At 36.6% G+C, this 15,806-nt stretch overlaps 1 protein-coding gene across 2 annotated transcripts in view; it reads left to right on the top strand.

The window, feature by feature from the left end:
* Positions 1-3,236: 3,236 nt before the first annotated feature.
* LOC139964747 (alanine--tRNA ligase, cytoplasmic-like) overlaps positions 3,237-15,806 on the top strand; it is a 37,633-nt gene continuing 25,063 nt past the window's right edge. The window contains exons 1-7 of one of the 2 annotated variants that reach the window (XM_071966680.1): positions 3,238-3,484; positions 6,863-7,161; positions 7,426-7,614; positions 8,824-8,969; positions 10,751-10,942; positions 12,567-12,711; positions 15,659-15,804. In XM_071966680.1, coding sequence (XP_071822781.1) covers positions 3,442-3,484; positions 6,863-7,161; positions 7,426-7,614; positions 8,824-8,969; positions 10,751-10,942; positions 12,567-12,711; positions 15,659-15,804 — 1,160 coding nt within the window. In that variant the 5' untranslated portion in view covers positions 3,238-3,441. Of the gene's footprint in view, positions 3,485-6,862; positions 7,162-7,425; positions 7,615-8,823; positions 8,970-10,750; positions 10,943-12,566; positions 12,712-15,658; positions 15,805-15,806 lie in introns of both variants that reach the window. The other variant, XM_071966681.1, reaches the window with a different exon arrangement.

Raw genomic sequence — 15,806 nt, 5'->3', positions numbered from 1 at the left:
ATCTATGTGGTTCACTTTATCCATGCCAGATCCTGAAAATGTGGAGACAGTATTAATAATTATAATCCAGTGAATTATCATATAACCAAGACCAGAAAATACGATCTGATGGGGATCCATAAACTTTTCAAAGTGAAAATCTTAAGGTTTTGTATAACTGTTACTGTATTATCACTGTATACTACATACTCAATTCATACATATCCACAATACACACATAGTGACCATTTCATTGATACCATTCGCATAAAGTTAATCTCGGCTTTACCATATGTGTTACCTGTCCCGCATACCATTTGCATTGGCCAGCGTTCACCGACACTTCCCAGAAACAAATTGCAACTATTAAAAAAAAAATCAACTTGTACATTATTGGCAGAAAATGGTGTTCTTATTGACTGCAAAGAACTTTCCGTTATATCCCATTTTGTAATTTCAGCAGTAACAGCTATTTTGCACCCCTTCTAATGGTGCCTACCCTCCACCTCCCCCATCCCCTTCCCCCTTCAGCTTTGGGCTGGATCTGCCACTAGCTGTTGAAGATTGTTGCCACTGGCACAGCTAAGCAACAGTATTAGCCTATTGTACTATAATTACTAGTTTAAATATCCTTATTTTATATTAGAAGTATCCTTCTCAAAAGTCGGGGAATCAATAAAGCAAGTTTCCGTAGCAAAACGAAAACAAATTAAGAAAATGATCAAACTAATGTAAAGTCTTTACGCAATTAACAATCAAAATGGCTCTGTGCTTTTAAAAGAGAAGGAAAAGATCATACGACACGTAGCGAATTGGCAGAACGGAAATTTTGTTCGAAATGATATGAGCCGTTCTATACACGCATTATATAGCAGACCTAAAACACACACAAATAATTGTGAGGGCGCTCACTTAAAGGCATTGAAGACTCGCCCCAAACCGCGTGCCGCGTTCTGAAAAAAAAGTTAACTTTCCGTTGCCTGCAAGTGAAGTTTTCTTCTTCTCGCTACAAAATGCAGACAGTAATGAAACGTGATACCGTGTTACCGTTTATCTATAACTCAGATGTCCAACGATGCTATGTACACCGTGTTGTGGGTATTGACCGTAGCTGTATGTATTGACTGTACACTAGTGTCTAATTACCGACGCTAGCAAGCTGTGTGTGTATTTTCTGGGATCGATGGTGGTGTCTAACACTTCTGTTACACATCATTCGAAACTAGGTCAGATTACCGGAATGGGACGTTTCTTTGTGCGCGAGTCTTCACACCCTTTAATTAAACTGTTTTGAAGTGTCGCCGTCACATCCAATTTTGCATTATACCTAACCCCTCTACACGTAATAAACGTGCTCACGGCGACTAGATAGCTTCGACACGTTGGCCTCCAGCCAATCGGTAATAGGCATAACCATCGGTATACCTTCGGTACGAGAATAGATGAAGTAATTACAGCAATTCCCTATCTGTAGTAGCTATTTATTGACCGTGGAAATGGTTACCCTAGTGTATCTATTTGCTACTCATTTTACATATTTACTAATTATCCCAGAAATCAGCGTCTATGTCGTCCCTAATAGACGCAATCTACACGTAATAATGCTCACTCGAGCCTGTTTGGGCTTGAAAGAATAAAAGTGCGACGTGACGGAGGCATTACCCACTAACACAGGGTTTCCCTAATTAATTTATCACCCCACGAACCGCCTGTGGATGTCTGAGTTGCCCACGAACCCACAAATTTTCGAGACACGATCTGAGTCATTATTATACTATAATACGCATAAAAGTGTAAATTGTAGAGTTTGTCAATAGGTACGACTTTTTTCCATTACTAAATTACAATGTATGAAATACCAGATTTTATTTTTAAAAAAAAGGTACTCTAGTTTTAACTTTGACACGAACCCCCTGGGATGGACTCACGCAACCCCCGGGGTTCATGCACCCCGGTTAGTGAAGCCCTGCCCAAACACGTAGCTTCGAGACACCATCTACACGTAATAACCGTGCTCACGACGACTAAATAGCTTCGACAGAAACAGATGACGTAATCACAGCAATTGCAAATAGCCGATCGGTAATAGCTAGGTATTGACCGTGAAAACAAATTAAACATACCTATATAGTCATTCGAATGCAACAGATTCAAATGTTACATGTTCAACAATCGTGCAAATCGAAATATTTCCTTCCATGGAAAACAAGTAAAGGCATAGGCGTACGGGACCATTTCAGTTTGGGGGGGGGGGGGGCAGAAACTTTTGTGGCCGAATTTTTTTGGCCAAAAATGCCTCTTTTATAATCTCACGTTTTAGAAATTTACACTTCATCAAAAATTTGGTAAATTAGAAGAAGAAGAAGAAATGGTAACATCACTTTGAAGGGGAAAATAAGAACAGTATATTTTTTAAGCTCCTATTTAGTTACCGTATTTAGTATTTTAAGACAGTACTCAGCTACCTCCAGAAAAACATACATTGTTCAACGACACGTAGGCGGGCTAATGTCGCTGTGTCGGGTGAGACTGCATTTTGTCTCACAAAAAAGTATAAAAAAAATAACAACGAATACGATAAACCTGTACTTCTAGGCTTGTAGGCACTCCCCCCCCCCCCCCACCATCCATGAACAAGAATACGCTTCTTGTATACACTCATGTTGGGGATGTCCAGGTATACAGTTGACTATAGTTACACACATTTTTGATAGTGCAAAAAGCGTGGTAGCCCAGATGAGCTGCGCTTACGGTGGTGTTATACGGAAATATTCGGGCAACATGATGCTAAATAAAGAAAATCATTAGGCCTATATTCATATTAATGTCACAAAACAAATAACATGTTTTAAAACGCGCTCCACAGAATTGTCGGGCAAAAATTTGAAAAAGATTCGGGCAAGCTACTACATATTTATATATACATATATATTTTTTTTTCTCCTCTTAGGCTGCCCTAATTTTTCAGGACTTTTGCCCGAATTTCTTGTCCTCTGGAAATTTGAGGGGGCAGTCTGCCCCCCTGCCCCCCCCCCCCGCCTCGTACGCATATGAGTATAGGAATAAATGATCAATGATCAATCAATGAGTCATCGATCAACACATCTTGGGAAGAAGTTTCTCTAAAGAAATTAAAGGCAACTTAACAATAAAACGATTCATTGCTCATTTCATATCTTCCAATTTGTACCAAATAGGCCTATCAATTTCCTTGAACCACGGATCACGTTAAATGCCACTTTAAGTATTTAGCGAATAAGTGAAAAGGGATATTATAAGGAGTATGCTACCGCGTATATCAGACCTGTTTGATGTTTCTGAACGTTCGCTATGATTTGGGGTGAAACTCTTACTGTGTTGTATCATATTTCAATACTTGGCCTCCGAAAAGTTGAAAGATATCAAGTTGTGACAGATTTTGAGATCTTATTCCTCTGCAAGACGTAGGTCTTGACAATAGTAATGACTTCATTAATGTACGGGTCGTCACGGGCCTACTTTACAAGTGAGTAGTATATACCAGTTTCGCTACGTATGGCTAACGTTGAGGCAGCTGATTTTTAGCCTGGGGAGGCCAAAACGTATTTCTTTGCTGGAGTGTCCACCCAGCCACAATTGCTTACCATGTGCTTACTGTGAAAGCACAGTGGCGGAGCGTCCATACAGTCGGGGGGGGGTGGATGCCCCCCCCCCGACGGACTCAAATGGACTGCTGGCACCCTTTTCAGCTTTTTACCACTTTTTACTTATTCGCGATTATTGACTATTTTATTGCGCTCTCATCTACCTTTTGACATTTGTCACATTTTGTTGGCGATGAGACCTATTTATTCATCTTTTGTCTGCAAATTAGCAAGACCAGGAAAGATCATTTCCTGCGATCTAGGGAGTATCTTTACTCAAAAAATTTCTGTACGCTCAGCGCCAACCTGTGGTGGCGCTCCGCTTAGATAGTGTCGAAAGCGCCCCTACAGACCATTCTCGCCCCCCTTGACCAATACCCTAGCTCCACCGCTGTGAAAGCATAGAATCGCACTCGAGTTTGGGTCAATAAGGCAAGAACCCAAAATGCAGCAGTAAAGGTATTTCAAGAGAAATTAGGCTTTGAATGAGTTAAATAAATCAACAATGAATATCTGACTGGATTACTCAGCAGCTCCCTAACTTTTGTTTTATTTCTGGTTTGATGGTTTTATGTTTCAAGGATGATGTTCACATGCTCAAGGTTTGGACAACTCGTCCTAAAACAGGTTTTTGGTCTTGGAAGATATCAAAATCCATGCCAAGGGGCAAAAAAATTCATTGCTTTCAGATGTGACTCATGAATGTAATTGTAACAATCACTACAGTACTTACTTTAAAGCTCTACAAGTGGAAGACCAAACAGGTAAAATTACAATAATTCTGGGCCGACAAAGTCTAGGATATTCCCATGCCAGTATATAAAATTGGGAAAATCCGGGATGGTACATTAAATCCAGGGATGTTTGATCAACTTACTCTACAAAGATGGAAGCCCAGGCTGAAAGTAATGTAGAATCTAAATAGTATTTCATACCTAGTAGGCATAACCTGTTGGCTTAAAGGAATTGTCTGGTGAAAGATTTTGATACATTGTCCTCATAGTTCATATTTTTCGCATTGCAACCATGTAAAAATTGTCCTGTTTGATGTTAACTTCTTGTAGAAATCTGGTTTTCAAATTCACCAGCATCTCACCAAAAGCACGCATCAAATTGTTGAATGACATAATGCGAGCAAATATGCAAAACAAGCAACTTCCATAAACTTTACAGTAGCCTACATGTGAACATTCTTCGCATTGGAGCTGATTTCTGGTAGCTGGTAGTGCTGATAGTCGAATATTTCTTTAGTAGTCGATTAATCGCTTAGATCTTATCGCGATTACTCGGTTACAGTTATGACGTCACCACTGTCACTTTTACATTGCAAAAATAATCAAAACAAATCTTTCTTCATGGTGCACTGTCCTTATTTTTTCTTTCATGTCTTAACGTGTGTCTAAATCATGTTAAAACATCTACCAAACAAAAACTGTAAACAATTTTCAATCTGCAAGGTTTCATAAAATGCTTCATAGTAAATCAAAAACTTTTGAATGAATCTACGAGACTACTACAACTTCTAGCACTAATAAAAGCAAACATGCAAACAATGAATAGATGTAAGACTTGTAGCAGTTTCATGATTAGTATGCAAGAGTTTTCTGTATGACCTTCTAGGCTAGGCTCTAGCCTAGCGTGATAGCAGGAACATACTTTGCACATTAAAATTTAACTATACCACAATCGACACATTGATCAGACATCCGATAAATGTGAACCAGGCCAGTAATGAAGTTATTGTCAACATGTTTGAAGAAATTACAAATACTTTGGCAATTGTAAAAGATTAAGAAGTTAAGAATTTGCGCAATGATTAAAACCTTGCGAAGACTGAATGTTGCATTGCAGAACAATCGTATTACTGACAAGCAAACGCATGATTCTTACCGGAGCAGGTGCTTGCTGCTTTTAAAACAGCACAGAGCTAGTGTAGCACTGTGAGAACCTGTATACTTTTGCGATATTTGCTGACAAACTGCTTTAGTGTTGTGTTTGAAAGGTTAGGCTATTTTTCAACAGCAGATAATGTGTAGTGCTAGCATGTAGTACAGTAATTGCAATTTAGGTTGTGAGCGTGATTTATCAAACTTCCAAAGTGTAATCGCGACTACTAGCGATTAATTGATTACGACTATCAGCACTTCTGGACAGCGCATTGTAAATAATGAAACACTAGAGTCTACTGTTCCTTGTGCACACATACCAAAGAAAACATCAATTGTTCAATAAAGTCCTAAAGTATCTGACACACTTTCAATATCCATGGTTGCACATGAAATATTGGACCAAGAAATACATGTTGTGATCCTGTTTCAGTATAATGGGAGACAATCAAGCAATCAATGAGCACTTTAAAGAGAGTGTGGTTAGGTGTATCTACTTTATTCACCTGGCAAAGCAACTCTTCTGAGGTAGCAAAAGTGACATTGTCATGTAGGTAAATAGTATAATGGATATAATGGGTACAGATTTGGTTTCGAGTCATTTATAAATTTACTACACTCCTCCCCTCTTTGTAAACTATCAGTGTAACATGCATATATGGTCGAATCTCCACAAAAGATAATGTAGTTATATAAATAATATTTACATACTAATTAAGGTCTGTTATAATCAGGCCATTGCAGATTTCTCTTGGAATGAGTTAAGGTTAGGATTACTTGGACTGTTTGAATCTGAGATACAGTAGCTTGGGGATTTAAAATTTTGTCATAAGTTTCTGCAGCCTCATTAGTTGTTTGCTATGGTTTTGAGTCACTGCAAACAACAGCTCGGTAGATATTTTGAGCATGTGATGTGCACTTACCTCTACGATTGGTCTACAGAGGGTTTTATAAATGATTCAGTAGACCTGGGTTTACAGGTGAAGGTACATGACATTGTCATATTGGGTCTTGGTGACATCTCACCCCGGTACCATCTTTAAAGCATAACCTTGAGCTAAATCGCCTCTCAAGTCCCCTGTTCAATGTCACCAATGATCCATTTTGGATCACTTAACTTGAAAGTATTAAGAAAAATTTTATCGCCCTTATGAACGACTGCCAGCCTACTTGCCATACTGACTCTTATGTTGTTGTTACTTTCCTTGTACTTCCTGTTCCTTTCAGGATCAAGTGCATTTATGATTGATGGGTACAACCAATAATATTTAGATGTGTAGTGGAGTCGTGGTAGTCTTTTACAAAACGAATGCAGCTACATAAATAGTAGTAATGTTTTACAATCTATCCCTTTTATTTTCTTACGTTTAACAGATGTACGAAAGATCTTGTATGTAAAATCTGGGAGGAGATGTATGGACTGTAATAACAGATACGGAAAACTCAGTAAGGCTCCAAGGAAGAAGTTCCTTCTACCACCACTACAGCTGTTTGTATCATCTGCTGCTGCGGCTGAGCACCGATTCTTTGGAACATTTGCATCTACACAGGACATCAGAAACACTTTTATTGAATATTTTACTTCTAATCACAACCACACGTTTGTTCCTTCTTCATCTGTTTTACCTATGGAAGATTCCAGTCTGCTGTTTACTAATGCTGGGATGAATCAGGTAACCCAAATTACCCAATAGTTTATTGGCAGGAAACTATTTTCATCTATTTTCACATTTGAAGCAGGCTTTCATTTAAGGACACTCATCTCATTTTGTTTATTGTTGAGAGAACTAAGGTGTAAATCATGTTAACTGAATCATTGATCCAGTAGTAAGTTTGTGCCAGGTTTTGTTCCATGTATTACAAATCAAGAAAGTCTCTAACCACCTCTCTTATGGCATCCTTATTTGTTTTGATATATCTGTTCTTCATCTCTTAAGTTCAAAGATATAATTCAAGGTACATCAGATCCTAGGTTACCGCAGTCTGGATATAAGCGAGTGGTCAACAGCCAAAAATGCATCAGAGCTGGTGGAAAACACAATGACTTAGAAGATGTGGGACAAGATACTTACCACCACACATTCTTTGAAATGCTTGGAAATTGGTCCTTTGGTGATTATTTTAAGGTACAGTTTAAAATTTATAGCCAAGCATAGTTTAATTTTTCAAGTTTCTTCCTTACAACAAGAGATTGGTTGGTATTAATAATTCTTTCTTCCATTTAGGCAAGGACAAGATGATTCATTCAGGAGAATCAATTGTAATACTTGATGGAAGCATGTCTTTTCGCTTCCGCTGCCAGATCTCTTGTGCTACTGGGATATACATGGAATAGTTTACAAAACTTTATTTATATAGCCTGAAATCAGTTCAGAGACAAATTCATAGATATTTTGCCTGAAAGACACATATCTCATCTTTGGTTACATCTAAATGTCAATCACAGTGTTGCAGTAATCACCTTACATGGGTCCTGACCAATCTAAAATGCTCTCAAACATAGCTAGTGAAGAGGTAAACAAAGTAGTATCAACTACCAAGTTACTGACACAACTGGATTGGAAAAGCATTTAACAGACTGCTCTAAATGAGATACATGTAAGCCTACAGGTGACTGGCAGTAAAACCTTGATTTCACCATGTAGGTACAACAGTCTAGACAGCTGGGATTGTACTCTTGAAATGAAAACTGCTGCTTGAAAGTGGCATCTCACCCAATATATAATACAAAATTGATATCATAGCATGTTTCAAAGTGTTCCTGCCACTGGGCAGGAAGTACTTCTTAAACTAAGTTATGTTTGTTGGGATTGAGTTAATGGTAATTGAGGCTTCCTCCCACCAATTTTTTCCTAAGTGATTCAGTAATATTTGTAATAGCTTTTGTACTCAAGAATATGTGCATGAATATGTTTGTTAAAAACATGACTAAAATAAGGTGCAAAATTATTTTTTTGGCTTAAATGCATTCTTTAAGCTGGACCTCAAGAAAACTATTGAAAAAGGTTTTCATTGTTTTAATGCTGGAAACTTTTCCATCCTTTCACTGCCAAACAAATTAATTTTAAATAGAGAAACATTTCCCTGCTTCCAGGTCTTCATTTCACTATTCAGTAAAAGGTAAAACTGAACCCTTGGCTGGGAAAATATTGGATAACCCTTTGGTTCTTCACTTTGATTTTCAGAAAAAGGTAGAAAAGAAATTTCGTTTAGGAAAACATGGGATATCCCTTATGTTGCAATTATTATTTATATAACACCACAAAGCATTGCTTGTAGTGGTTAATTACAAATTCTGTTCTTATTTTGATCCTGGTATTTCTGTTGATATATAGCATGAGGCTTGTTCAATGGCCTGGGACCTTCTGATCAATGTTTACAAGTTGCCTGCAGAAAAACTTTATGTCACATACTTCAAGGGAGATGACAATCTGGGCCTGCCTCCAGATCAAGAGTCCAGAGACATCTGGCTTTCCTTGGGGTGAGCCAAGGAAACGTTTGTTCCATTTTTCACCTTATTTTATTTAACGTTATTTAAACAGGGTAACTTTACTAGCCAATTACTTTTAGCAAAGCCCTCGTAAAAAAGACTCACAAACAGTGATTTTAAGTTGACGGAAAGACCTGAAAACAGAGTAATGATACAACTGAGGTGAAGGTGACAATAAAATGTAAGATAAACCAATTGCTCAGTGGTACATGTACAAACCCTTAAACTTTTAAGAAATAAGTGAATAGTATGTTACTGAATAGTACTGTATGTTACTGAATATTATCTTACTGAATAGTATCGTACTGAATAGTATCTTACCGCATAGTATCTTACTGAATAGTATCTTACTGAATAGTATCTTACCGCATATTATATTACCGCATAGTATCGTACTGTATAGTATCTTACCGCATAGTATCTTACTGAAAAGCATCTTACTGAATAGTTTCTTACTGAATATTTCTTAATGAATAGTATCTTACTGAATAGTATCTTACTGAATAGTTTCTTACTGAACTGTATTTACTGAATAGTATCTTACTGAATAGTATCTTACTGAATAGTTTCTTACTGAATAGTTTCTTATTGAACAGTATATTACTGAATAGTGTCTTACTGAATAGTTTCTTACTGAACAGTATATTACTGAATAGTATCTTACTGAATAGTATCTTATTGAATAGTATCTTACTGAATAGTATCTTACTGAATAGTATCTTACTGAATAGTATCTTACTGAATATTTTCTTACTGAATAGTATCTTACTGAATAGTATCTTACTGAACAGTATATTACTGAATAGTATCTTACTGAATAGTATCTTACTGAATATTTTCTTACTGAATAGTATCTTACTGAATAGTATCTTACTGAACCGTATATTACTGAATGGTATCTTACTGAATAGTATCTTACTGAATAGTATCTTACTGAATAGTATCTTACTGAATAGTATCTTACTGAATAGTATCATACCGCATAGTATCGTACCGCATAGTGTCTTACTGAATAGTATCGTACTGCATAGTATCTTACTGAATAGTATCTTACTGAAAAGCATCTTACTGAATAGTTTCTTACTGAATATTTTCTTACTGAATAGTATCTTACTGAATAGTATCTTACTGAATAGTTTCTTACTGAATAGTTTCTTACTGAATATTTTCTTACTGAATAGTATCTTACTGAATAGTATCTTACTGAATAGTTTCTTACTGAATATTATCTTACTGAATAGTATCTTACTGAATAGTACAGTATCTTACTGAATAGTTTCTTACTGAATATTATCTTACTGAATAGTATCTTACTGAATAGTATCTTACTGTCAAAGAATTGTTTATTTGCTAAATTTCACTAGATCTCAGTCTCTCACAAGCAAGCACAGAAAACATTGGTACAACACAATTGTAAATTTACACATATTGTACCAACTGTATTGCTAGAATTGTTCTGCAGCAAATATAAAAATAATTTATTGTTGTCAACATTTTTGTACCCTTCGAAAATAAGTGCAATTATCAAATAATTACTATTCTTCAGTGTTAATAAGCACTGTCTTCAAAACTTAGCGATTTGTTGAGAGAAATTATTATAATTAGGTAAATATATTCGATGTCTGTATCTCAGAGCCTAACCCAGAAATAAGGCTGTTTAGGGCAAAGTGTTGGACTCTACCAAATCAATTTTTGTAGGAAAATGGTTAAAATTCCAATATCATGTTATTAAAGGAATATTTACTGTGAAGCTTGAAATTCCTTTTTTCCAGTGTTCCTGCTCACAGAGTGCTTCCCTTTGGTATGAAAGATAATTTCTGGGAGATGGGAAAAGAAGGACCTTGTGGGCCATGCAGTGAAATTCATTTTAATCAAAGTGACATCAAAGAGGCTTCTGAACTTGTGAATCAAGACCACCATGATGTTTTGGAAATATGGAATCTTGTATTCATGGAACATTATCGGTATGTGGGACCTTGTTAATCGATTGATTTATTCTGTCATCTCCAACAAATAAAACTTGGAGACAGTTTTAATGATCCTGTTCGGGTCTCCTTAAAATATACAGTTTGGTGTAGTGCATACAGATTTTGTGAAATAACTCCCATTTAGGCAGTAATAAAATAGGATGCCTTATAAAATCAGGATACCAACCTGGTAGTTTTATTTCTAAGGTTCAGAGATGTTACAAGTGGCACCACACAATGAGAAAAGGGCTAGTTAATTGTAAGACATGAGGACAATTCAGACAGGCAAAATAATCACAAAACAATGAACATTCTAACACAAAGATAATTGAATAATACAAAGGAAAACATTTTTGCAAACTTATTTACAACAGGGCAGAAAAATACTTTTACAAATAGTTTTAATCTTCTTACCAAAAAAAAAATACTAAACAAAACTGCTAATATGGGAAATGATGCAAGTTGTCTAAAACGGGCGGAAAATATGTACGTGAGTACTCTGAATCCCTGTGGCACTAGTTTGGTAGCTTGCTCTTCTGTGGGTTAAATAAGCTCTGAGGGAAACATTCATTAAGGGTTTTCATTGCCACAGTTCCAGCTCCCAAAACTTATAAACACAAGTTCATCAGTTCAACAAAAGTGAAAGTATGTGTCTTCCTTCAGAATAATTTCAACTACTAATTTCAACTACTATAATTTCAACTACTATAATTTCAACTACTAATTTCAACTACTAATTTCAACTACTATAATTTCAACTACTATAATTTCAACTACTATAATTTCAACTACTAATTTCAACTACTATAATTTCAACTACTAATTTCAACTACTAATTTCAACTACTAATTTCAACTACTATAATTTCAACTACTATAATTTCAACTACTATGGGAAAAGAGATCTAATAAAGAAATTGATAGCTTCTCAAGGCTGAATGTACATTAACCTTATAATTATTCGTTCAGAGTTCCCATGACCAATTACATGAAAATGTTAATTGAAAGGTCTTATCAACTCCGATAAAATAATGGTGTTATTGTCCACCCATTTCTGGTATTTATAGTCTCTGGATACCCCAGTGAGTCAGAAACTTCTCCCGATCCTTTAACTACTCAGTCTCTGGTGAACTTTGCCTTCCATCCCTTCTTACAATCTTCATCCATGCCACACCTTAACTACTCACTGGGCCAATTAAACTAAAAAGACCTACTTATACAAGGACATATGAACTTGACCTGGAATCAAACTATTTAACAGCCTAACCAAAATGATAAGAAAGGTTGCTTTTAAAATATTCTTACATTGAGAGATAGAAGCAAATATCTCCTATGGAAGTGACCCATTCCTTGGGAGAATATTAGCCTTTAAAACTAACTCTGTTACTCAGATTGAACAGGCAAACAAGTACCATCCATTTGGTTGCAAAATGTTGCAACAAAATGCTCAAAGAAGTCCTTTCTGCCAGCAAATTCCAATTTATAGTCAACCATTACTACTTTACAGTGAATAGTAATTTTGTGGACCAAGAACAGAAACTATTGTTTTATTTCAAAGCCATTGTGACTAAGATCATCTGACCTGATGCCTTGAATTTATTTCATCCTCTTGTTTGTAACAGGGAGCCAAGTGGTCTTTTAAGAAATCTTCCTCTAAAGCATGTAGATACTGGACTAGGACTTGAAAGACTGGTGGCCATCTTGCAAGGAAAGAAGTCAAATTATGACACAGATCTATTTCAGCCTTTGATGCAGGCCATACAGCATGTAAGCAATATCAGTGACTGCTACAGAGTACTTTATCTCCTTTGATGCAGGCCATATAACATGTAGGCAATATAAGTGACTGCTACAAAGATACTTAATGTCCTTTGATGCAGGCCATATAACATGTAAGCAATATCAGTGACTGCTACAGAGATACTTTGTGTCCTTTGTTGCAGGCCATATAACATGTATGCAGTATCAGTGACTGCTACAAAGATACTTCGTGTCCTTTGATGCAGGCCATACAACATGTATGCAATATCAGTGACTGCTACAAAGATACTTTGTGTCCTTTGATGCAGGCCATACAACATGTAAGCAATATCAGTGACTGCTACAGAGTACTTTGTGTCCTTTGATGCAGGCCATATAACATGTAGGCAATATAAGTGACTGCTACAAAGATACTTTGTGTCCTTTGATGCAGGCCATATAACATGTATGCAATATCAGTGACTGCTACAAAGATACTTCGTGTCCTTTGATGCAGGCCATATAACATGTAAGCAATATCAGTGACTGCTACAAAGATACTTTGTGTCCTTTGATGCAGGCCATACAACATGTATGCAGTATCATTGACTGCTACAAAGATACTTTGTGTCCTTTGATGCAGGCCATACAACATGTATGCAGTATCATTGACTGCTACAGAGATACTTTGTGTCCTTTGATGTAGGCCAAATAACATGTATGCAATATCATTGACTGCTACAGAGATATTTTGTGTCCTTTGATGCAGGCCATATAACATGTAAGCAATATCAGTGACTGATACTTTGTGTCCTTTGATGCAGGCCATACAGCATGTAAGCAATATCATTGACTGCTACAAAGATACTTTGTGTCCTTTGATGCAGGCCATATAACATGTATGCAATATCAGTGACTGCTACAAAGATACTTTGTGTCCTTTGATGCAGGCCATACAACATGTAAGCAATATCAGTGACTGCTACAAAGATACTTTGTGTCCTTTGTTGCAGGCCATATAACATGTATGCAATTACAGTGACTGCTGCAAAGATAATTTGTGTCCTTTTCAAAGAAGAACAATGTTGCTTTTTTATGTTCGCTGTCAAAGGCAATGGTGACATGTGTTCACAATGATTCACTGTTGCTTTTCTGTTAGTGAAGTGTATATAGTTAGATCAATGCTTAGAGGCAAAAGGAATCTATGTGATGGTGATGAGGTGTGTGGGTTTGTGACACCTACTTGTTAACATAAGTCAAAAACATACCTTGGTTGAACTTTAAACTTGGTATGAAGATCTGCTTGGTGAGTGCAAGAACTCAGCCTATTGAGATTGGTAAAGGTCATTTGAGGTCATCAGGTCAAAGTCTGAAACCTTGTAAAAATCATTATCCAAAGGAACATCTTGGTTGAAGTTCATAATTAGTACATTATCCCCATTGGTTAGTATAAGAACCCTATTGAAATTAATGAAAGTCAAAGGTCATTTGAGGTCATCAGGTCAAAGTCTGTAAACCTTGTAAACATCATTATCCAAAGGAACATCTTGGTTGAAGTTCATAATTAGTACATTATCCCCATTGGTTAGTATAAGAACCCTATTGAAATTGATGAAAGTCAAAGGTCATTTGAGGTCTACATACCTCAAGGTCTAAAGACCAAAAAGTTTATCTTAGTTGAATGTCATACTTAATATGAAGATCCTGCATAGTGAGTAAAAGAACTCTGTTGAAATTGGTTTAGGTCAAAGGTCACTTGAGGTCGATGTACCTCAACTTCTGGAAACCTTGTAAACATGATAAGTCAAAAAGTACATCTTAGTGAAGTTTATAGTCAATATGGAGACCCTCCTTGCTTAGTACAAGTACCCTTTTGAAATTGGTAGAGGTTAAATGTCATTTGAGGTCAACAGAGGTTAAAGTCTGAAACACTGTACACATGATAATGTAAAAGGGAAGCTTGGTTGCAGTTCATAATTGGTATGTAGCTTCCCATTGGTGCATACGAGAATCCTATTGAAAGTGGTGGAGCTTAAATGTTATTTGAGGTCAACAGAAGTAGAAATTCTGAAAATCATTTACTACCAAGTAAAGCTTGAATGAACAAAGTGCTTGTCCACATTTGAGTAAGAACCTTCATAGCATATTTTCCTGCCATACGCTATTGTGGCACACGTCCAATCCGACCATATATGCCTAAGTAGTCCAAACATATTAGATACACCGTCTGAACAATTGTCCGCCCCGTCTGGCCTAGCTAACTTGATCAGCCCTTCATCTTCATGATTTCACATTCAGTGTGGTCTGTGTGCACATTGCACTACAAAGTACCACATCCTCCTTAGAAGCCAGTTAGTAGCTTCACAATTTATTTACACTTCATCCATTCCACACAATTGATCCAAGCAGATGTAGCTGGAGATTTGATCTTGTGGTAGTGGTGGTGGTCAGAGAAAAATCACATTCTTAACTGTGATGATCAGCTGCCAGAGTGATATAATCTTGTGGTAGTTGTGGTGGTCAGAGAAAAATCACATTCTTAACTGTGATGATCAGCTGCCAGAGTGATATAATCTTGTGGTAGTGGTGGTGGTCAGAGAAAAATCACATTCTTAACTGTGATGATCAGCTGCCAGAGTGGTAGGTAACAGGGGTATTGATGTCAACTAGCTTGGCTAACTTTTGACCCATATTTCCCAAAAATTTGCTATGTTGCTAATCACTTGAAGTCATTAATGGTCTTACACCTTTCAAATCTTGTTGTTGGTTCTACTGTTTAATGTTCTTATTGAAACTGTCACAGAAACACTTAAAAGCTAACTGGCTTTCTGGTTTTGTCATTTAATGAATAAATGAATAACTTTCAGTGATACAGTATATTCCCTTTAATTTGAGTTTGATTCTATGACCAATTTCACACATAAGATATAAACCCCAATTACATTATTTCTTCTTTTCATTCCACTTGAACCAGTATACTGGAGCCAGAGCATATAGTGGCCTGATGGGGTCATGTGACATAGATCTGGTGGATACTTCCTACAGAGTTATTGCTGACCATATAAGGATGCTTTCAGTAGCTATTGCAGATGGAGGTCAGCCAGATTACTATAAAAGGGGGT

Source organism: Apostichopus japonicus, chromosome 23 (genome assembly GCF_037975245.1).
Source record: "Apostichopus japonicus isolate 1M-3 chromosome 23, ASM3797524v1, whole genome shotgun sequence".
NCBI classification, from domain to species: Eukaryota; Metazoa; Echinodermata; class Holothuroidea; order Aspidochirotida; family Stichopodidae; genus Apostichopus; species Apostichopus japonicus.
This window is presented reverse-complemented; position numbering and strand designations above follow the sequence as displayed.